The 21,818-nt window shown below is 44.2% G+C and overlaps 1 protein-coding gene across 1 annotated transcript in view; it reads left to right on the top strand.

The window, feature by feature from the left end:
- The window catches only part of AOAH (acyloxyacyl hydrolase), a gene marked incomplete at its 5' end in the record, with an annotated part of 82,151 nt that extends 62,581 nt beyond the window's left edge, over positions 1 to 19,570 (top strand). Inside the window, 6 exons of the mRNA XM_082045962.1 lie at positions 2,779 to 2,951; positions 5,654 to 5,712; positions 5,795 to 5,854; positions 7,440 to 7,536; positions 10,772 to 10,848; positions 19,138 to 19,570. Coding sequence (XP_081902088.1) covers positions 2,779 to 2,951; positions 5,654 to 5,712; positions 5,795 to 5,854; positions 7,440 to 7,536; positions 10,772 to 10,848; positions 19,138 to 19,266 — 595 coding nt within the window. The 3' untranslated portion in view covers positions 19,267 to 19,570. The remainder of the gene's footprint in view (positions 1 to 2,778; positions 2,952 to 5,653; positions 5,713 to 5,794; positions 5,855 to 7,439; positions 7,537 to 10,771; positions 10,849 to 19,137) is intronic.
- Between the last annotated feature and the right edge of the window lie 2,248 nt (positions 19,571 to 21,818).

Genomic DNA, 21,818 nt, shown 5'->3' on the forward strand with positions numbered 1-21,818 from the left:
CTAATGCCTCAAGACAGAACAACACTTTTGAAAGTTCCTGTTTCTTTGTTGTTCACTGAAAATAAATCCTACCTGATTCCCCAGTAGCTCCCTTGGCACTGCAAGCATCAAGTTTGCCCTTCTCTGACTCCTGGGAAGCCATGAAAGGGATTAAAGGACTTTCTCAGGGAAAGGAGCAGGATGGAGCCTCCTGGCTACTGACCTGATGGCTTCCCTGCAAGCCCACAAGGAGAAAATGTGGGAATAGCTAAAAAACTAAGGATGGATATTAGTGCAACCTTATACACTACTTGGAGTGACATCCCCTGTCTTTCTTCTTGAGCAACAAGATCAGCTCCTCAGCAGGTGTTGTGGGTTTCTCTCTGAAAGCCTTGGTCCAGCTGAACTGCACCACCAAGGCAGGACCAAAACTGTCACAAGAGCCTGCTTCCCAAGGTGCATGGTCCACGCCATGCATGGCTGCACACCTTAATGTGCTCCAAATCCTGGTTATGGTGCCGTTGCTGCTATATCTGAGGGCTCTTTTAAGAGCTTATGTTGCAATTGTGTGTCTTTATTGTCTTTCTCAATTCAAAACAAAGGCAACTTACGTATTTATATGCTCTTCTCCATATGCCCCAAGGGGTTCCAGGCCACCCTAGAGCTGCTTGGGTTTTGTGGAAGCACACAATGGCATCCTTCTTTCTATCCCACTGACTCTTCGCTCTGAGAGAGGGCAGTGGGACATCTCCAGACAATGGAAGGTTTCTTCCCAGAGCTAGTCTTGCTCTACATCCAGGTGTTGCTGGAGCAGGGCTCCATGGAGCTGGAGTCTCTCCCATCCCATGGATGCTCTCTTGCTGGGATGGGACATTAGCTTCTGGACAGCATTCACCTGCTTGCTTGTAGCCCCTGTTACAGACACGTGCACCATGAGAGCGTGGCGATAGCTCTCCGGGGGACAGCAGGTGATCACTTTTTCTGTAATAAAGTGGTTGTTTTAATAACGTAACTAGAACAATGTTCTCTAGGCAGCCTGGGGTGGTTTTGCTTGTTTGTTTTGCTTATATAAGTTGAAATTTATTTCAACTTCAGGATTTTTTTTTCCCTGTGCAGCATTTACAGCTAAATGCAAGAGGGGAAAGATAAACCTGAACCTGGGATTGTGGGTTGAAGAGGTTCAGGCCTGCCAGTGAGCCATAAAACGTGGGCTTTCAGTCCATGTAGGACACTGACAAATCTCCTGTATCCTAATGAACATTTCTGAGGACTATTTTAACCTAAATACCTCTCCTCTGCGACCTCCTACCCTTCCCTCCAGTCTCCCATGTTTGTCCAGACCCTTTGCTACTCTTCTGCCTTCCTACAGCACTGTAGTGCGAGGCATTCAACACATAAGAGACAAAGCTACCTTAGATATTTATACCTTGCATAATCAAAGACCATGTTGAATGTAAGCTACACATGGCAACTCATATGGAAAGAAACATTCCTGTCACCCATCTGTAGGGCATTCTGCACCCTGAAGCCATGTGTGTGGAGCAGAACTGTTTCCACCTTGTTCAGATCTGAACCATGGAGGCTCTTAATTAGGTGCAGCAGCACCCTACATCCCCTTAGGGCAATGGATTCTTTGCCTGCAGAAACTTGAGGTAGACATTAGCTCAGTCAAATGCCAGTTGCAGGCTGGAGTTTGAGAAGTACACGAAGGGCAGGATGGACTTTTAAGGACTCCATCTAGGCAAGTTCCTGGGTTTATATACTATCAAATGGCTTAAGATGCTCTGTGACAACTGAAAAGAGTGAGTCGCCAGGGTTACCAAAGTAATTTTACATGGACCTTTAACACCGCAGGAAACCAATGTGATCATAGTCTGCTTCATAGCTCTCATTTGCCTCTCTGCACTGTAAATAAAGACTCACTCATTTTCAAGCTATGGAACAAAACCAGCAGGAGAGCTAAGGCTTTTTTATTCATGGAGGTATGCTTGGCCTGGCTAGAATAGAGTTAATTTTCTTCATAACAGCCCCTGTGGTGCTGTGGTTTAGATTTTTGACCAAAACAATGCTAATAACACACTTTTTCAGCAGTTGCTGAGCAGTATTTGCATAGCATTGGGGCCTCCTCTATTTCTTACTCTGCTCGCCCAGTGAATAGATTGGGGTTGCCCACAACTGGGCAGGTGACCCAAGCTGACAGAAGGGATAGTCTATAGTCCATGCTCAGCAATAAAAGGGAGAGGAGAGGATTTGGGTGGGGTGGTTTAGCCACTTTTTGCTCAGGAGCTGGCTGGAAACCATGGTAGGTGATAAGTGGTTGTCTTTGCATCACTGCTTTTGCTTGCTTTTCTCCTTCTTCTGCTTCTCCTTTGCTTATTGAACAATAACTTTTTTGTTTGTTTTGTTTTGTTATCTTGACCCACAGGTTTTCTTGCTTTTACTTTTCCTTTCCTCTTCCCCCACCTCACTGTGGGGTAGAGGAGAAGCAAGCAAGAGGCTTTGTGGTGCTCTGCTGCCCACCGGGGTTAACCCACAGCAGGATGCCACTCCATAAAAACAGGTTGCATCTGTCTGTTTTTAGCAGGGAGAAGGGTTATACCAAGGGAGATTTCAATATCACTTTTGATTTTGGCAATAACAACGAGAGACCAAAACATGTAGCAACATTTTTGTAAGGTTTTGTTTAGCTTACTTAACGTGGAAGAACAGCAAAGAAGAAAATTCTGCTGTTTCATGTGCCTTTTGGGGGGCACTGTATTACCTGACACAGTGTCCTGTTGGCATCCTCTTCTTCTGCAGGAACCGTGACACACTGGCTCACATGACTACACCCAAAGAAATGCTCTCCAATGTGGTGCAAGCTCTGCAATACCTGGACTCCCATCTTCCAAACGGCAGCCACGTGATTTTAACAGGCTTGGTAGATGGCCGCTTCCTCTGGGACAACCTCCATGACAGATACCATCCTCTAGGTAAATATGAGGTATTGTGGGGTCCTCGTGGTTATCTGCCAGGTCATGTTGCCTTTTCTCCCTGAATAATTTATGAATCTATTGACAATTTCAAGCAGACCTGACAGGGTGGAGGAGGTCTGCAGTGCAGGACAGGGCAGGTAGAGGGCAGACCCCTAACCTACCTGCCCTCCCTGCCCCAAACTGGAACCTCTCAGCTCCAAACCAGGATCAGCACTTGCTGTGGATGTGCAAACATGCTGATGTGCCTCAGCCATGACCCAAAATTGTGGCCAGTCTTCCTGCACTTCATCCTTGTTGTCCAGCTACAGGTGTAGCTGGACATTTGTTGAACACCTCCACTCACTGATTGATGGATGTCTTGGTAGAACTGGATGTGGGCTAGGACAGAAGATTAAGTCAGTGGGTGGCAAAAGACTGGTTAGATATTAGAGAAATACATTTTCCACAAGCACTGGCTGCCTGCCACCTCCTACCCTACCTATACGTGTCGATTGAAACCTCGCACCACCTGCAAGCGTGTTTTGGGGCATTGCCTCAGAGTGCAGTTGCTGCAAGGTGCTTTGGGGCAGTTTTTTCAGAGGCTCAGAGGCTGCCTTTGGGAACTGTCATCTCAGAGCTTGCACCAACAGAGCACTGCATCAACAGACCACTTGCTCCTTGGCTTCATCCTGTGCCAAGCAGCAAGGAGGAACATCATCACAGTGGGCTGCATTCACAGGCAATGACATGTGACATCCTTGGTTAGTCCGATGGCCATCCCTCTGGGGTCAGTGTGGAAATGTTTCCCTGGGGACGTAGGAGGTTGTGGGGTGGGGAAGCTTGGAAGCTACAAATTCATACCACCCCACAGTGGATAGAGAAGGTGAAATATTTTATGCAGGTAGGAAAGAAATACAAAACAGCTGATGTAAGTTTTATTCTCCAGTCAAATGTGTGTACAAGGAGCTGTCACGGCCATTCTGCTGTCAAATTTTAGAGCAAAAGCATGTTGGTTTTGTTTTGGTAAAGGAAGTCCTCTTGCATGTGAACAAATTGAAAGTTGTCATCTTAGTTCTCATCCATGAAGAGAGAAGCTAAATCGCATCATTAAAATGGTAGATTATATCTTCAGATCATTTTGGCAACCACTGGATACTAGCACTTTCAGCAGACTTTGTGCCATGTTTTCCCCAAGGTTCCCGAATTACTGCCTCACAGCTTCTGCATTATCTACTGTGGGTTATTTTACCCCTCAAAAGTACTGTCTCTTCTCAGAAAGTCTGAGGTCTCCGTTTCTATTCCTGACATCTTGCTACATTTTTCTCTAGTAAGCAATATGCTACTATCAAGTGAAAGCAGAAAAAAATAAAAATAAAAGAAAAATCTTGTCCCTTTCAGGGCAAGGGGAGCCTGTGATAATTATTTTTTTAATCACATAAACATATTTTTTCCCTTGCGTGCATGTTTATCACAGGGACTGTTCCTCTACTGGATATCTAATTATCAGAGAAAACACGTAGCATTTTTGGCACAAGCCAAATCAGGAGTGATATAGGACCAGTTGGAAATTTTTCAGAGGGGCTGATTTGCCTTAGAGGGACCCAATTAATCCTAAGCAACACGTTTTATAGCAAGAGATCACTTCTGTCAGATCCTCTGATGGGCTGTGAACAGGTTTCCTCTCTTGGCTGCCAGGCAGGCACGACCAGACATGGGTCTGGCTTTCTGCCACATCCCTGGTCCCTCTGAGAGCCCATCCCAGGGCCTGATGCTTTCAGGCTATGCGGGTCTGGGACATCCCCAATATCCAGGAGTGACACTAGATCTTTGAGCTCGTTTACTCCTCAGGTAGCTGATACTGGGTGATGGGCAGCCATGAGATAGGCAGGAATCACATCTCTGTCAGGGAGCCACTGCAAAGCAACCTGAGGAGCCTGTTTCACCTGGGAGAGATCACACTTCTTAGTTCCCAAAACAACAACAAGCATTTCATATTTCAGCACTGTGGGAATAACGAAGCCTGACAGGGTGATCAGTGCACTGCAAACTCAGAGGACTGAGAACGGAGTGGCCATTTAATTTCCAACTTGGTTGTAGCTACCAAAGAAGCACAAAGGTCAAGAAAATTATTTTCTTGACAAGCCAGGCTATTGCATGGCACAGTGAATTTTAGGGCACGTCAGATGAGTGTTTGACTTGGTGCTTGAATTTGCTCACCCGCACAAGCATATCTGCTATCCTCCGTGACAGCAAAATTGTTCCTCCCGTTTAAGCCTAACCTCTCCAAGCTAAATGCAGAGCTCAGAGTATATGCAGTCACCTCCAGTTTTCCCTTCATCTTTGCAAACCCTGCATTTGTTTGGCGGGTGATAGACACGTTAATAGATAAAATATCAGTCACGCACCTGGGAGATTGGCACAGGCCATGATGAATAACCCCACAGACAAGACAAATCACCCATGAAAGGCCAAGAGGGTTGTTGGAGAGGTGAAAGTGGCTCTGCAGGCTGTGGGAACACGGGTGCCTTAGTGGGATGGATGAATGGGTGCCACCTCTGTTGCGTCCTGGCTGTGGTGGCAGGGTGCTAACCTGGGAGGAGTTGCTGCTCCAGGGGTGCCTTTCCTCCTTGAGAGGTCTATGCAAGGGAATGCATAGACCTGCAAAATGAAGTTACATTTGGCCATCAGGCGCACAAGGTTTCCTTCTCTGTGCTTTGCAGGGCAGCTGAACAGAGACATCACGTACAGTCAAATTTATTCTTTCCTCGACTGCCTCCAGGTAAGGTCTCTGGCTGTAGCTTACAAGCCTCTCCCTCTCTTCTCCTCCCACGTCTAAAACGCACCTCCCCGTACCTGCCCAGGTGAGCCCCTGCAGCGGATGGCTGACCCCCAACGAGACTCTCAGGAATTTGACCTCAGAGGTAAGTTTGGACGAGGATGCAACAGGACAGCCCTCTTGCACAGAGGGCCTCCCAGCCTGTCCCTGTGTCTGGGGATGTAAGCCTAATAACTCAAAGGCAAGACGTCAGCACACTTTTTTCTTCCAAAGGCTGGGAGATGTGGAAACATCCCTGCCCATCCTTTCAAACTCCTCTTAGGTTCTGGGAAGCAGCATGGTTGAGGGGTTCATAAATGTATTCCCTTTCCAACTTCTCAGCTGCCCAAATTTATTCTGAAGGGGTGCAATCTACCTGAGGCAAAACTGTTCCTGTTCATGTCCTTGAAGGACCAAAGGTACCTGATAAGAAAGAAAAGGCTTGTGAATCAAGCAGCTGTGAGTATGAAAAGCCAGCTGCATAGATTTTACTGGCAGCAGAAACAGGGCCCAAGAGCAAGAGCCTTACCCGGTCTTCATTTGGGATTTGTGCTAATCTTCCTCAGACACATTTCTGTGGACTTAATCGCCAGATGGTGTGACCAAGGAGCATCCAAGCTCAGTGCAGGAATGGGAACAGACAGAACAGAGAGGTCTTAAAACTCACCCTAAACATCTGACTGCAGAAGTGAATGTCACATAATATCAGCCACTTATTCCCTTGCAGTACAAGCTGATTTTTAATCCTAGCACCCCCCTGCAGCCATGTAAAAGATCCAGTAACCAAATATCATCAAAGGTGTCATCACTGTGTATAGTTGTATTAATGTTTGCATTCACTTGACAAAAAAATATGGCCTTAATTTCACCAAGGCTTACAAATGTTTCATTTTATATCCTGTCCCTCTTGACTTCAGAGAAGGCGATTACGCACATTCCTAAATCTTTGCAGGATTGCAGTTTATATATCTGTACCAACAATACAGAACATACAGTGCATGTAACTTCTGTCCATGAACAATTCATATGTCTGCAGGGTATGAATTAATCTTCTTTCTGAGCCCCTGTCTGAAACTAATTGCCTATGTTATTATCCAAACTGCACAATTTAAATATTTAGGAAATCATGATCTCTGTTACGACTGTAGAAATCACAGTGGATATATCAGTTAGGTAGACAATGGTGGTAGTTTACTCTGCTGAAAGTAAGAGCAGAATTTGGTCCCTCTAGATAAGCATTAGCACCAACAACACGATAGTGGAAAGGATAATGGGAAAGAACATTTTTCCTGTATGAAAAGTTTTAGTTTTCTTTAAGAGGAATGGAAAAGATTGGGCTGCTACTCATCAAATGGGGCCTCTAAACCAATAAATTTGAAATATTTATATAGGCGCAGAGAAACTACTAAAAGGGGTCTCCAGTAAAATAACCATGTGCTGTATTAAACTTATTTCATCAGCTGAGGCCTCAGTGCAACCTGCAATGATGAATTGTGTGCGGAGCCCAAAGGCTGGTCATGCTCATGCAAGTCTATGTTAGAATGAAGAATCCCATTTCAGCTCCTTTCCCCCAGCTAAAAGGGCAACATTAGCTTTCAAATTCCTGACTGCACATCAGTGACAAAAGCTGTATCCATGCAAAGCAGCATGAGTAGCAATGAACTGTCATTAAATTGCTTGATTTTTTGCAGAGAGCTTTACAACTTTCCAATGTCCTGAAAGAAATAGCAAGATCTGAGAAATTTGCCAACTTTGACATTTTCTACATGGATTTCCCACTGAAACAAAGTAAGTTGCTTTTTTCCTGTCTTTCTCATGAAGCATTTAGTCAAGTGCTGGGCTGTTGATATGCTCCTCATATGTTATCTCTGTACTGGGAGAAGGGCAGTGCAGCCAGCCAGTCTGGTTGACTTTGCGGATAGGCCAAGGGAGGACCCTTAATGCCATCTTCTGGCTTTTCTGGTTGGGGTGATCACAGACCTCTGCTAAGACAAGACCACATCACCAACCTGGGGGCCACAACCTCCCCTCTGCTCCCAGTTGCTGGCATCCACAACCTGGTGGACAGCACCCTGACTGTTTGCACTTCGAATGTCAGGGGGTGTTTGTGGTGAAATGATAGGGACAGCAGATGAGCCTCTGCAAAATATTCCTCCTGCTTGTCCACTGCAGCTTATCTGGCTGATGAAGAAAAAAAAAGAAATCTCAAACCTATCTCAGTGCATAGGATTTGTTTTTATTTTTGATCGTTGCTTTTATAACGGGTCATCTGGGCTGGAGGTGGCATATCTGCAATGGTGAAGGTGGTCTTCATGAGCTGTAGTGTACAACATCACTGACTGGGCTTCACATTGACTCCCCTGGGATGAGCAGTGCCTCAGGAAGGATAACTTTTCTCTGACAGTTTTTCTGCTTGAATAACACAGCCACCCTCTCTCAACTCACTGCTTTCAAAAGTAGAAGCACCTCTGCCAGGATGAGCTACCTTCTTTCATATGCTTCCTTAAGCACCTATATACTGCTGTAACTTTTGACTTGAAGAGTTTACAAAACTCATCCTTCTGTGATCTTAACTGACATTAAGTAAGCTCATTACCTAAATCACCTTGTTCTGCAACTGACACTTAAAAAAAAAAAATTACAGGAACCAAAAAATTTTCCTCATTTCCATGAACGTGGGTGGATTGTGGCCTTGCAGGGCTGGGGACAGACACCTGTCCCCAGATCCCTGTCAGCAGAAGCACCCTGGCAATATTTCAAGGTGTACATCTCAAACACCGCTCCCCATCAGTGCCTGGCTGTCCTTGGAATCACAAAGCTGCCAAACAGCCTAGGATTACTGCAAAGTTCTCATTTGCAGCCAAATCCTCTCAAAATTCGCAAACTTATTTTATCCTACACGACCCAGTTCAGGAAGCTGTTTCTGGGTCTCATGAACACCACACAGAGGAGGAGGTAAAGAAGAGAGGATGGGGAAGGGAGCCTTTCTGTCCAAAACTGCATCTTGGTGAGGTGGCCTCTACTATTGAGTTCAATATTGTAGCACAGAGTTTAAGGATATCCAAGTCTCTTTGTGGCCTTTGCCTCAGCTACTTAATATTTAACAAGTCATTAGGATTTGGAACAAACTACCTGCTGGGTAGGCAAATTACTTTAATAAGTTAAATTACTAACTTTAGGTAATTTATTTGCTTTCACGAAAATAAACATCTAATATAATTTGCTGTTCTTGATTACATCGCGTTACATAAATGAGGTAAACAAAATCACGCATGCACATACTAACATCAACTCTGAAAAACGCTTTGCAAAGTTTCCTGAAGCCCTGGAGCCAACAATTTGAGTTTCCCATCAGGAAAGCTGTCAGCTCATGAGTGTGCTCAAAAGCCAGCTATGGCTGCTGACCTACTTTTCTGTTCTCCTTCTAAAGCAAGCACAAATCCCCCCTAAACTCTCCAGCCATCAAATATTTAGCATTGGTTGCACGCTGTGATGACTACATTGATTTCAGGCTGGCCTGGACATATATATATACACATAGCAGCACCCAGCTTTCTTGGAGTAAAAATTGAGTATACTAGCATTTATTCCAGGTTCACATGGCCATTGAAGCTCAGATATTGCCTTTGGCTGTAGAACGTAGTGGTTTCTTTAAGAAGCAGTGCAATAAATAGGAGAGAGGTATTGCTTGTTTTGGCTTTTTCTTGGTGTGGATGAGAGCAAACTCCAATCTAGTCTAGGCAAGGCAATAGGCACTTTTAAGACAAACTCTGGACATACTCAAGATGGTAGATATTTGTTTAACTGCTCCAAGATTTTTGGAGGTCAAGTATAATGGTCTAAATTCACCTATCTTGATATAAACCTTACTTACCTTTCTTACTCCTCTGATATTTCTGGCACTGAAACAGTAGTTCCTCTATGAAGTAAAACACAATATATAGCCTCATACTCAACATATAAAAGGAGTTAGGCAAGCTCATTCTGTGTGCCTGTATGTGTGCTCTATGGTGTAATCTAAGGCGAATATGTGTCGTATCCAATATATTGCAAATCTGAAACAAAGCTACAAGCCTTGTATCTTGAAATAGGTTACTTTGGGTGTTGACTAATGCATCTCAATTAGGTTCCTATAGTAAAACCAGGAATAACGCCCTTCTGTGAATTCAGTGTTAGTACAGAGACCCAGACATCACTTCTTGACACAATAGCCAGGGTCCAACAAACAGTCACGAGTCTAGGTCAAAACTGTGGTGCTTGAATGGAGAATATTTCCCTCCTGACAGGACCCCTGCATAATGTTATTAAGAATTCTGAATCTGTCGTTGTAAAAGAAATTATTGAATTTACAGTCTGTTAATGCCATAACCACTAGCCTCATGTTTGATCACTCCGCAGCCCTTTTGAAGAGAGAGAGATTTTTAGTTCTCTAATGGCTCTGGGGCTTACAGCACAGCATCATTTGCATTGAATGTCATGCTTACGTAATTCAAAAGCTTGTTTTGTTGGAGTTGAAAAAGACTGCTCAGAAGAGAAGTAACTGAAAATGACAGTCTATTCCTGAAGACATCAGCCTATGCGAATATTTTATTACCATATCTTTCTCTAAAAAGCAGATTTCTCTCTCTTTTTTTTTTTTTTTTTTTACACTGCTGAAGATGAGACTAAAATGGAAAATGCAAAAGCATTAAATCAGTATTAAATAATTTACAGCCTTACTTGCTACAGCATCTGTCTTAGTTGGGAGGGAAAATGAATTGTTTTACCATCATTTGTGTTCAAAGTGCTTCCTTGCATAAATATAACAGAGAAAAAAAATAACAATAAAGGCTTAAATACTGCCACGAGGAGAGAGGATTGTACACAATATTGGCTTTGACAACTTTATATGAATTATCATAATCTTCATGCAGAGCTGTCGTGTGCTTAAAAATACTGGCGGTGCTTTGAGGAAGTGGGAGCTACATCTGGTGGGCGCCTACGTGGTCACAGGTGATAACCCCTCTCCTTATCTTGTTGGCAGCGGCTGAGGAGTGGCAGAAGATGGGAGGTGAGCCCTGGCAGCTGATCGAACCAGTCGATGGTTTCCACCCCAGCCAGGTAAAAATCGGGTCCTGGGAGATGGGCAGGAGCAGGTGGGGATGCCAGCACCCAGTGTTGCCCCAAGCACACGGTTGGCACACCGCAGGGATTCAGGTGTCTGGGATTTCTCTTTTAAATGAGATCATGGCTTTAGCCCCAGGGCAGATGTCCCTGTTTCAGCCGCCTGCACTCTGCTTGAACTCCTGCAAGGTCTTCCGCTGCTTTCTGCCACTCATTGACCAGTACCCTCGACAAACAGGTCTTAAACCACAAAACCAGACCCTTGCTGCGGGAGTTCTGCAGGATCAGGGCAGTGGGGCAGCACTGGGAAAACCCGAGAGGATCCCTCCAGCCAGCCCCTGTCCCTGCCCTGCAGCCTCAGCCTCTGAGGTCCCCAGCAGAACAAAGCTTTCTTTTTGAAGCTATGCATTTAAATTGCTTTATGCTCTGCGGCTACATATTATGAAGTCTTCTCCCGCTTGCTTGGCCTCCAAGGACAAGTGTCAGGGGAAGGTTTACAGTCAGAAATAAATGAAAGGGAAGGAGAAGCAGCTGCTCCACTCTAAGTCCTTGCTTGGGTTTGTTAAGTGAGTGCGAGGTTGCCCGATTCCCACTGCATTCACTTTCAAAGTACCTCTTTTCTGACTCTCTAAAATGCTTGGAGAGAGCATGTTCTGCAATCAGCTACAAACCAAGCCAATTGCTTTTTTATACACTAGCTTCAACTTTCAAACACACAGAGTGAAGCAGCAGCCAGTCTTCCCCACACTGCCCTGAGAAAAACACTGTGAGCTGAAATATCGCATGGAGCTGAAATCCTGTGTGGAGCCTGTAGCAGCAATGGCTCACCCCAAAACCAAAGACCACTCCTGTTTCCCATGATTTTCAGTCTTGGCTTTTGAAGCAAGAATTAGGCTGGGCTAAACTACAAGGGGACAAATTGCAGGAGGTGGGTTAGATGGGGAGGCACAGCAACAGCAGCGCTGATTTTCCCCTCTCTGCCAGAGGGATCTGCCCGACAGCAGCAGCAGCGGCTGCTCTCCATCCCATATACTTAGCAGTGGGGCAAGAAGTTTCTTGCTACCTGCTGCCATGAGGGAAATGTGCTGTCCAAGCAGCCAACTCCACTCCCAACATCCCTGCCTAGAGGTGCACATCTGGAGGGCAGCTGGGAGAAGAAGGAGTGACACTCAGCGATGTTCTTGTGGTGCCATGACAAGAGCAGTTTTGAGAAGGGCGTTGTGTAGGGCACTGCTGCTTTCCTCTGTGCTCCCAGCTGTGTGCTCTATTCCACCCCAGCACAACCAAGCCATGCAAGCGAACCCCACCATGCCACCCAGCCAACAGCAGTGCCACTTGGTAGCTCCTCCTGCTCAAAAGCATGGGGTGAATTTGTGGAACATTTTTATGATGCAAGCTAAGACCCTGCATATATTCACTTCTACTCCCTCATCACCAAACAACCCTACGCAATGCTGTTTGCACGCTGAGAAAGAGCAGTCCATGGAGAAGTACTTCAAGGTGTGCATTTTAAGTACTGATGGATTCCAACATTTCAGCAGCTTCCCTGTTGACTGTACTGTCAGTTCAGCCATGGGAGACCAACAGGGAGAAGTCCAAAGGCAAAATACATATTTTAGTTGCTATCTCTTAACACCTGTGCTGGTCAACTAGAGCAGTACAATGGCTTGCTTAGCCTTGCCGAGTCAAAAGAGCCTCCTGTTCAAAGAGGGACTCCTTCATAGCAGAAATTCCTGCCTTGCTACCAAACAGTACCAGCAGATAGCTGCGTGGAAGTATGAGCTTGTAGCCTGGGGACATGGAGAAAGTGCATCTGGGTTTTTTGCTGCAGGCCTTTTGCAAGGAAGCGATTAGAGAAAACTTGGCAAATGAAATGAGAGTGAAAACAGTGATGAAATGAACCCTGTTCCCAACCCTGCCATCTGGGAAACCTGTGTGATACAAAGGGTCTGGAGTGAAGAAGAAAAGGTCTTTCCATTATTTTTATGTCCCACCCTGAGGCTTCTTATAACCCCCAGCCACAGGCCACTGAGGGAGCCAAGCTCAGGGATCACAGCTTTTTGTCCAGGCTCTAGCCCACATCCCGTATCCCACCAGCAGCTGAAACATAGCACAGACCTGAAGGCAGCAAGTGTTTATCTTAGTGAGATCCTGCCTAAGACAGAAGAAAATTACAAAAGGGCACTGAAGGGCAGCTGCAAACCTACATGCATCCCTTGGCGTGCCGAGCTGCAGGACTCAGCCAAGCGCTGCCATATTTCACTCCCTGGGGACCTGGCATCCTGCAGCGGTTCTGATCTCCCCCTCCTGCTGTTAGGATGACGTTAATGCTTTTATAGGTACATTTTCCCTTACAGTCAAGGTGCCAGCTGTAGATATGTCTCACTTCAAGTGAGTTATTGCCCTTCTAGGATTTATTAATTAGCCTTATCCAAACATCCACCGTTTTAAATCCATTTTTGTTTTCCTGCTAGTATACAGATGTCTGTTATCAACATACCACTGTTTGGACTGAGCCATAGCACTCTGCTCTGAAAGCTTGGCTCTCTTAAAAAGAAGGGGAAGTGTGAGCAGAGGTTGATATTTAAGCGGATGCTTGAGAGAGATGATAAGCAATTCACTCCCTCCTCATACTAGTTTTATTTAAAGTTTTACTTTATCCTGACGTGAATGCATCTGGCCAGGTACAGTTTTTATACCATCTAGAGTTGCCTACTGGGAGAGGATTGGTGCTGTGTGGCTCATCAAGTGAATGGGGCTCTTACTTCAATCTCTGCAGCTGTTCCCTTTGCCTTACCTACAGCTTGACTAATAAACAGGATGGATAAGACCTAGCCTGGGCATTTATACTGAATTTTCTCTCTGAAGATCTCAAAGCACTTGACAAATATTCACACATTTTTGAACTGAGAAGCACTCCAAGGAAAATATAAACATTTTAGCTCTTTCCTTCAGATACAGGGAAACCTTGGAGTTTGGGATACAAGAACCACAGTGCCCCTCTCTGCCAAGAGAAAGCTGGAAAGGTACCAGGATCCTTAGTCATTATGATACCGGAGTGGGCAGGATAAGCTGGTATCTGGGATTTGCCCCTGGATTTCCCCTGCTGTTTATCTGCTCTTTAATTAAAAAAAAATAATCTGCTGGCATAAACGTTGCAGAAGCAGGTGTCAGCATGGATATCCAGCAGTCCATCTATGCAGGACAGTTGTGGAAGGGAATTGAACTTCCCTAACTGAGAGTTGTGCACTTAGCATTGCAAGGAGAAGGAAAAGAAAAAAAGGAAAAAAAAAAGGCAAAACTTGCCTTGTCTCATTAGAGCTATTCTGTTTTTTTTCATGCATTGGAAAAAAGGCTAGGCTGGGACACTCTTGAAGCTCTTATAGTCCCCACTCTAGGCAGTATTTTATGTTTAAAAACCCTTGAAAGAAGGGATAAACACCAAGTACTCATTTGCTTAGCCAGGCCCAGAACTATATTCTCTTACTGCAAATTTCTTGGGAGGGAAGGGGGTTCCCTGCATGTTTTTATTAAGTTGCAAAACAGAGGGCTGCAAACAAGACACTCATTCTTGGCATAACTCTTATGTTTCAAAGCTAAAATTGGGCTCCATGAGTTTGTTTTTTTTTGGATATTCAGAACACCTAGCTCAGGACATAGGTGGAAAAAATTCACACCATTTCCTTTTGACACCTAAAAGCAAAGTGTATCACTCAGTCCTGCTAAGTTCCCTCTAGAGCTGTGTCTGGATGCACAGTTCCCCAAAGCCCATCTCAGTTGTCTTTAGATGGCATCTGACTTCTTCTGTTATGGTGGAAGCCTAGGGACTTCTTTTTCAGCATCTGTCCCATACGATGAAATCTCACAGTGAACTGTTCTGAGTGCCAGATGGCTTCAAGGGCATCACTTCTCTCTAGAACAGCTGATTGCTCTGTTTGGATGACAAGGCCATGCATTTCTGTGATAAGTAAGAAGGATGGTCAGCAGAACTGCTACTTTGGTCTTCTGAAGGGCAGACTGTTTAGGAGGCTGGTTGGCAGGGTCCCTTGGGAGGCAGTCCTGAATGGCAAAGGAGCCCAGGAAGGCTGGTCACTGCTTAAGATAGAAATCTTAGAGGCACAGAAGCAGGCTGTCCCCGTGTGCCGAAAGATGAGCTGGTGGGAAGAAGACTGTCCTGGCTGAATAGAGAGCTGCAGCTGGAACTTGGGGATAAAAGGATAATTTATAAGCTTTGGAGGAAGGGGCAGGCTACTCAAGAGGAATACAAAGATGCTGTGAAGTTATGCAGGGAGAAAATTGGAGGCCAAAGCTCAACTAGAGCTGAGTCTGGCTACTGCTGTAAAAGGCAACAAAAAGTGCTTTTAATAAATACATTGGCAACAAAAGGAGGGCTAAGGAGGATCTTTACTGCTGGTGGATGTGGGGAGAACATAGTGACAGAGGATGAGGGAAAGGCTGAGGTACTAAATGCCTTCTTTGCTTCAGTCTTTAACAGTAAAACCAGCAGTTCTCAGGGTACCCACCCCCTGAGCTGGAAGACATGGACAGGGAGCAGAATGAAGTCCCAATAATCCAAAGTGAAATGGTTAGTGACCTGCTAAACCACTTAGACACACAAGTCTTTGGGGCCAGATGGGATCCATCCAAGGGTTCTGAGAGCGCTGGTGGAGGTGCTCACTAAGCCACTTCCAATCATTTATCAGAAGTCCTGACTAAATTGGGAGGTCACAGCTGACTGGAAGCTGGCAAATGTGATGCCCATGTACAAGAAGGGCCAGAAGCAGGATCTGGAAAATTACAGGCCTGTGAGTCTGACCTCAGTGCCAGGGAGGGTCATGGAACAGATCATCCTGAGTGCCATCACACAGAACATACAAGACAACCAATTGATGAGGCCCAGTCAGCATGGGATTATGAAAGGCAGGTCCTGCTTGACCAATGTGATCTCCTCTATGACCAGGTGACCCACTTAGTAGATGAGAGAAAGGCTGTGGATGCTGTATACCTAGACTTTAGTAAAGCCTTTGACACCATATCCCACAGCATTCCCCTGGGGAAGCTGACAGCTCATGGCTTGGACGGGCACACTCTTCAATGGATAAAGAACTGTCTGGATGGTGGGGCCTAAAGAGTTGTTGTGAGCCGAGTCAAATCCAGCTGATGGCCAGTCATGAGTGGTGTTCCCCAGGGCTCAGTATTTGGGCCAGTTCAGTTTAATCTCTTTATCAATGATCTGGATGAGCAGATTGAGTGCACCCTCATTAAGTTTGCAGATGACATCAAGTTGAGTAGGAATGTTGATGTGCTTGAGGGTAGGAAGGATCTATAGAGGAATCTGGACTGGCTGGATTGCTGGGCTGAGGCCAGTTATATGAGGTTTAACAAGGCCAAGTGCTGGGTCATGCACTTGGGTCACAACAACCCCAGGCAGTGCTACAGGCTCAGGGAAGAGTGGCTGGAAAGTTGCCTGGCAGGGAGGGATCTGGGGGTGTTGATTGACAGCCATCTGAACATGAGCCAGCGGTGTGCCCAGGTGGCCAAAAAGGCCAACAGCATCCTGGCTTGTATCAGGAATAGTGTGGCCAGCAGGACTAGAGAACTGATTGCGCCACTGTACTCAGCACTGGTGAGGCCCCACCTCGAATCCTGTGTTCAGTTTTGGGCCCCTCATAACAAGAAAGACATTGAGGTGCTGGAGCAAGATCAGAGAAGGGCAACAAAACTGGTGAAGGGCCTAGAGCACAAGTCTTATGAGGAGTGGTTGAGGAACTGGGGCTGTTCAGGAGAAAAGGAGGCTGAGAGGAGACCTTATCACTGTCTACAACTACCTGAAAGGAGGTTGTAGCATGGAGGGTGTTGGTCTCTTCTCCTGAGTAGCAAGTGATAGGACAAGAGGAAATGGCCTTGAGTTGCACCAGGGGAGATTTAGATTGGATATTAGGAAAAATTTCTTCACAGAAAGGGTTGTGAAGCATCGGAACAGGCTGCCCAGGGAAGTGGTGGAGTCACCATCCCTGGAGGTGTTTATAAGATGTATAGATGAGGTTCTTAGGGACATGGTTTAGTGCTAGTGTTATGTTATGGTTGTACTTGATGATCTTGAGGATCTCTTCCAAGCAAAATAACTCTATGATTCTATGATTTCAACTGGATCCTGCATAAATGGCTTCATTTCTTGCTTTTATGAAGTTACCAGAGAGAATGCAAAAGCCCTGAGCATCAAAAACTGGAACCTGAGACACTTGGAAGATTCTTAATGACTATGTACAGCCAGAAAAGCACAGCTTGAGCATGATTAGATTCTCCTTTTTCCTTAAGACACAGCAAAGCACAATCCAGGCAGGAAAAACAAAACCACAAAGAGAGAGAAAAAAACTGAAGTGATGCATATCAAATCAGCTGGTTATTTACACTTTGCTCAGAGACATACCCATCACCAGATTGGTGCAGAAAGAGGAAAGAGATAGCCAGAAGCTGCTGAAAAACACAGCCGCCTCCCAGTTTTGATCACTTAGGCCTCTATGAGGAATAGGTAATACTTATTTTAAAATACTGCTTATGGGTTGTCGTCCTCACAAAAAAATTAATTGCAAAAACATATGACTTGTAGCAGGCCTCAAAGCACAGGAGCTTTGGAATTTAAAAAAGACCTACAAGAAAAGTGATTTCTAGAATCAAGAACATTTCTATGTGCCATGCTACTCATCCAAAGTAAATGACCAAAACCATTAGGACCACATTAAATGATGTCTGAGCTGGACCTACGTAATTTAGGGCAGTCTAAGCACATATGCCTTAAATTCCAATCAACAGCAGACACATTGTAGAGCATACTTCCAGCAATACTTTTGCAGAGGGTGAACCATGCAAAGGTAGTAGGGCTTTTTAAACAAACAAACTCTGGAAAAGAAAAAAAAAAATGAAGCTTAGGGACTTGTAAAGAAGATTTGGAGACGATCATGCCAGAATGGATCACTCTGAAAGAGACCAGTCTCAGTCTTCTGGCAGCCATAGGATGTCCCAGAAAAATCCACATTTTGTAACATTAGAAATTTTGACCAGGAGAAAACAACCTATTGTTGCACAATCTCCCCATCCCTCTCACCCCCAATTCCTCCAATAACTTAGTGAGACCTCGAGTGACCAGAGACTAAGAGCTTCCACCTCACAAATGTGTCTCTTTGCATATTAGCTCTGAATAAAATAGAATTTTTGTCTCCTGGCCCATCATTTGAGCTTCTTTCAAAAAGCACAGGATTTAAAAAGAAGTGCACAACAGTTCTCCAAAGGCTCCAGTCTGTCCCAAACTCTGAAACATCAGTATTCAAATACTTTGATTCCATAAAGCCATCTTGGCCCTTAATAAAAAGGCTTCGTTAGCCTTGGTTAAGCCTCAAAATTATAATCCATGTCAGAGCGAGTTTTAGGATTAAAAATGTTGTTGCTGTATAGCAGAATATAATCATGGGTCAGAAATTGAAACAAAAATGCATTAGCAGGATGTAAAAACTTGTTTAAAGGAGAACTGAGCTGTTCTCTCTTCCCTGTTCTCCTGCCCTTAACATTTTCCACCCTGGTGATATAACGGATGCAATTTCTCTTCGGTGCTTAACTTCTATGTCAAAGCTAGAGTGGTTCTGATAGTGAGGAGAAAAGCTATTTTACCACTTCTGTAGGTCTCATGGAAAAAAGCTCTGAAGACAACCAGCAGCAGGAGCAAACTTAGAGCATCAGAGCTGGGTGGTTTTGAACCTAGGTATAATAGGGCCTCTTTTTCCTCAACACCCGTGGTTTCCTTGTAGGACAGCAGAGTACTTATTAGAAGTATCAGCAGTGTTTGAGAGCATTAATTCCTTTGGGCTTGCGAGAGTTTTATGCATTGTATCCAAGCGGTGCTTTTGAAACACTTTCAAAATGCTTTTATTTGTTTGTTTGGTTTGTTTTTTTTGGTGGGGGCGGGGGTGTGTGAAAATCAGACTCTAGGGCTTTTGAATACAAGTTTATGGACCAGACATCACAGGCATCAGCAAGTGGTTGCAGACTATAAGTAGATGAAATGACTGGTCAGGGAGGTGCAGATATATGGTCCTTATCTTATTTTTACTGTTCAGAATGATTTCCATCCATTGAAGCAACTGGAGTGTGATATTTTCTTTGGTTAGAGGTTACAGTCCATCAAGTGGCCATACAGGGGAGTCTTCTTTCTGTTGGAGTCTCTGAAGTGCTGGCATGAAACAGCTACATTATAGGGGCACAAGAAGTTGATGGTATTTGTGCTGTTTGCAGATTGCTGGAGCCCTTGGAACAAGCATTACCTGGCAGAAGGCGTTACGTGAATGGCCTCAAGTGCTTGGAAAGGAGAATCCATTCAACGAGCAGATTGAAGCTATATTCAAAGATCAAGGCGGACACTGACTTCCAGACTGCTAGAACCCTGACATGGTTTATGGTGATGCTTCCCAGTGCATTCCACAAAACAAGATGATTAAAGACACACAAAAAAAGGGGAGGGCAAGTTATCAGAGCCAGTAGCAGTGGACATAACACAACAGCTTTCTTTTCAGCTTGTAACTCACATGCACAAATAGGCTATGCTTTTTCTGTGGAGCTACAAAAATAAAAATCAAAGGATACCTGCTAGTTAGGCCATTTATTGTACTGGTTTGCAAATCTGTATGATTTTTTTTTCCATACATAGTAAACTCCAAGCCCCACCTTTTTTTGTTTGTTCATTTTTTCTTTCCCCTGCAGAACACTATTTCTGGGCTTTCAGTTTGTACTGTTTCAACAGTTAATCTGATCCCGAGGGAGTGTGGGGGAACCCCAAACTCATGATGTTGCTATAAATTGTCTGTATGCAATTGCCCTGACTGTCAATACATTATTTAGCTGCTATTTGCTTATTAAAATGTGCCAGGAATAACAAGCATTCTGATTTGCCTGGCACCATTAGTGCAGGCTGACTGAACACTTTGCTGAGCTCTCTTCCCCCCATTAATGAGACAGTAACTTGACAACAGTAACTTGACAACCCTATGTGTATTTAAAACAGGTTGCTTTTTCAAGCTTTAGTATAGTTTTACTCGTTTGCTTCCTAATGATATGCCCAGTCCTGTGTCTTTCACGGGCATGACCTAAGGAATCACTGAAGATACTGGGCAGCTCTTACCTGCTGTGTTTCATACACAGACTTGAAGGTTGAGAATTACTAGTAGTTTATTTTTCTCCAACTTATCCAATGCCCTTAGCAAAACAGATGAATAAATTAATAAATACATAGACAGCTCTACCCTACTTGCAGCCCTGCTGAAGGGATCGGACAGCATAAAATGTCACTAATTATATGTGGAAAAAAATCTGGTAAATAGAAAGTGTTAGCAAGATATGGCTAAACCCTGTCCAAATCAGCCAAAGCTCAGGTAGATTTGCTCTGCTTTTTGTTCGGAACATGTTCTCTGTGTCTGGCTGGGTCACCCATGTACCAGCTCCTGGGCTGTGGTCCAAGCTGAAGGTGATGGCCTGGCCATGTATGGACCTCACCACGCTGGCCGTGGCCACAGGAGATGCATCTGCTCAGCATTTTGAAAAGGCAGACGGTGACCTGGCAAATACTATTTCGATTAAAGTGAGTATTATTTCTACCCTAGAGTCTCTTCCTTTTTTTTAAGTACAGTCAATGCTACAACTTTTATTAAGATAGAAATTCCTTTGGGACAACCACTAACATTTAAGGAAATACTCAAGTCACCTACTTTAGGAAACCAAAAGGGAATACGTTCCTTAATTGAATGATACTTACTAATAAGGCCCCAATTCATTCAAGGCATTTAGATGTTACCAAAATACCCAGCCTCCCAAGAAACAGTTTCAACTCCATAGAGGCATGACTAAGGAAGACTATTTAGTACTAAAAGTAGGAAATCCATGTGCTTTCTACACAAATTATCTCCACCAAACAACATAACATTTGATGCACACTAGCTAGGTAGAACACCTTCTAAATATTCATTACTTACACAGGCTTCCTATCTTTCATTAAAAAACAGTACAAGGACAGAGACAAATGCATCCACGTGGCTTTACTATAGACCAAGTACAGAGAAGACAATAATTATAGAATATCAGATAATTTCCTTTACACCAAAATACAGAAATGTAGCAGTTAAAAGGGGGAAGGGAACAGTACATGTTTAGAAGCCAAAATTTCAGGCAATCTCATTGCAAAGTGTTGTATTTCATTTGGGTTTGGGATTTAATAATGACAATTAGGAGTTTTACAAGCTAGTAACACTGAAACTTCCTCAGTTAAAATAAGCTCATTGCCCAGAGCAAAGCATTTTCCATTTATAGACTTTCTTATCAGCGAACATCTTGAATTTCTGAGCAATGCAGTAAAACTTTCTTATAAAATTAGAACAGCAACTTCTCAAAGACGACCTGAGATCCCCATACCTGAATCCTAAAGCAAAGCTCTCAGATTTGCCCAGTACAACTGCTCTGTGCTTGATCAGCGGACTCTGAGGGACTTCATGAAATGGGCTTGTCCCTGGCTGAAGGAGCACTAACCAAACCATGAGTCTTCCTGCCTGAGGCAAGCTCCACAGCTCAGAATTAGGCTGTGTAAGAAACTTGATTTGTAACTAACACAGTAACTATTTGCAAATAAGGATGGATTTGGGGCCTTTTAAGCCATGAGCTTTTACAACCACTGTGCCTCTCCATTCTTTCAAGGAATGCCAAAACCAGCTGAAGATTTGCACCTCAACCATCAATCACTTACCAGTACCATTCTAAAAATAAATGTCTTATATTTAAACAAATGCTTTTGAATGTGTTTATTTATTCTAACAAACTGTGTATCCTAGTCTACTCCATTGGTTTAACTGTCTCCAGGCACTTAGATTGGTTGAAAGTGACAGATGCATGAGGAAGAGAAATAAACAGGAAAGAAAAAAACCAATTATTTT

The sequence above is a fragment of the Streptopelia decaocto genome, assembly GCF_964273445.1.
Source record: "Streptopelia decaocto genome assembly, chromosome: 2".
Taxonomy (NCBI): Eukaryota; Metazoa; Chordata; class Aves; order Columbiformes; family Columbidae; genus Streptopelia; species Streptopelia decaocto.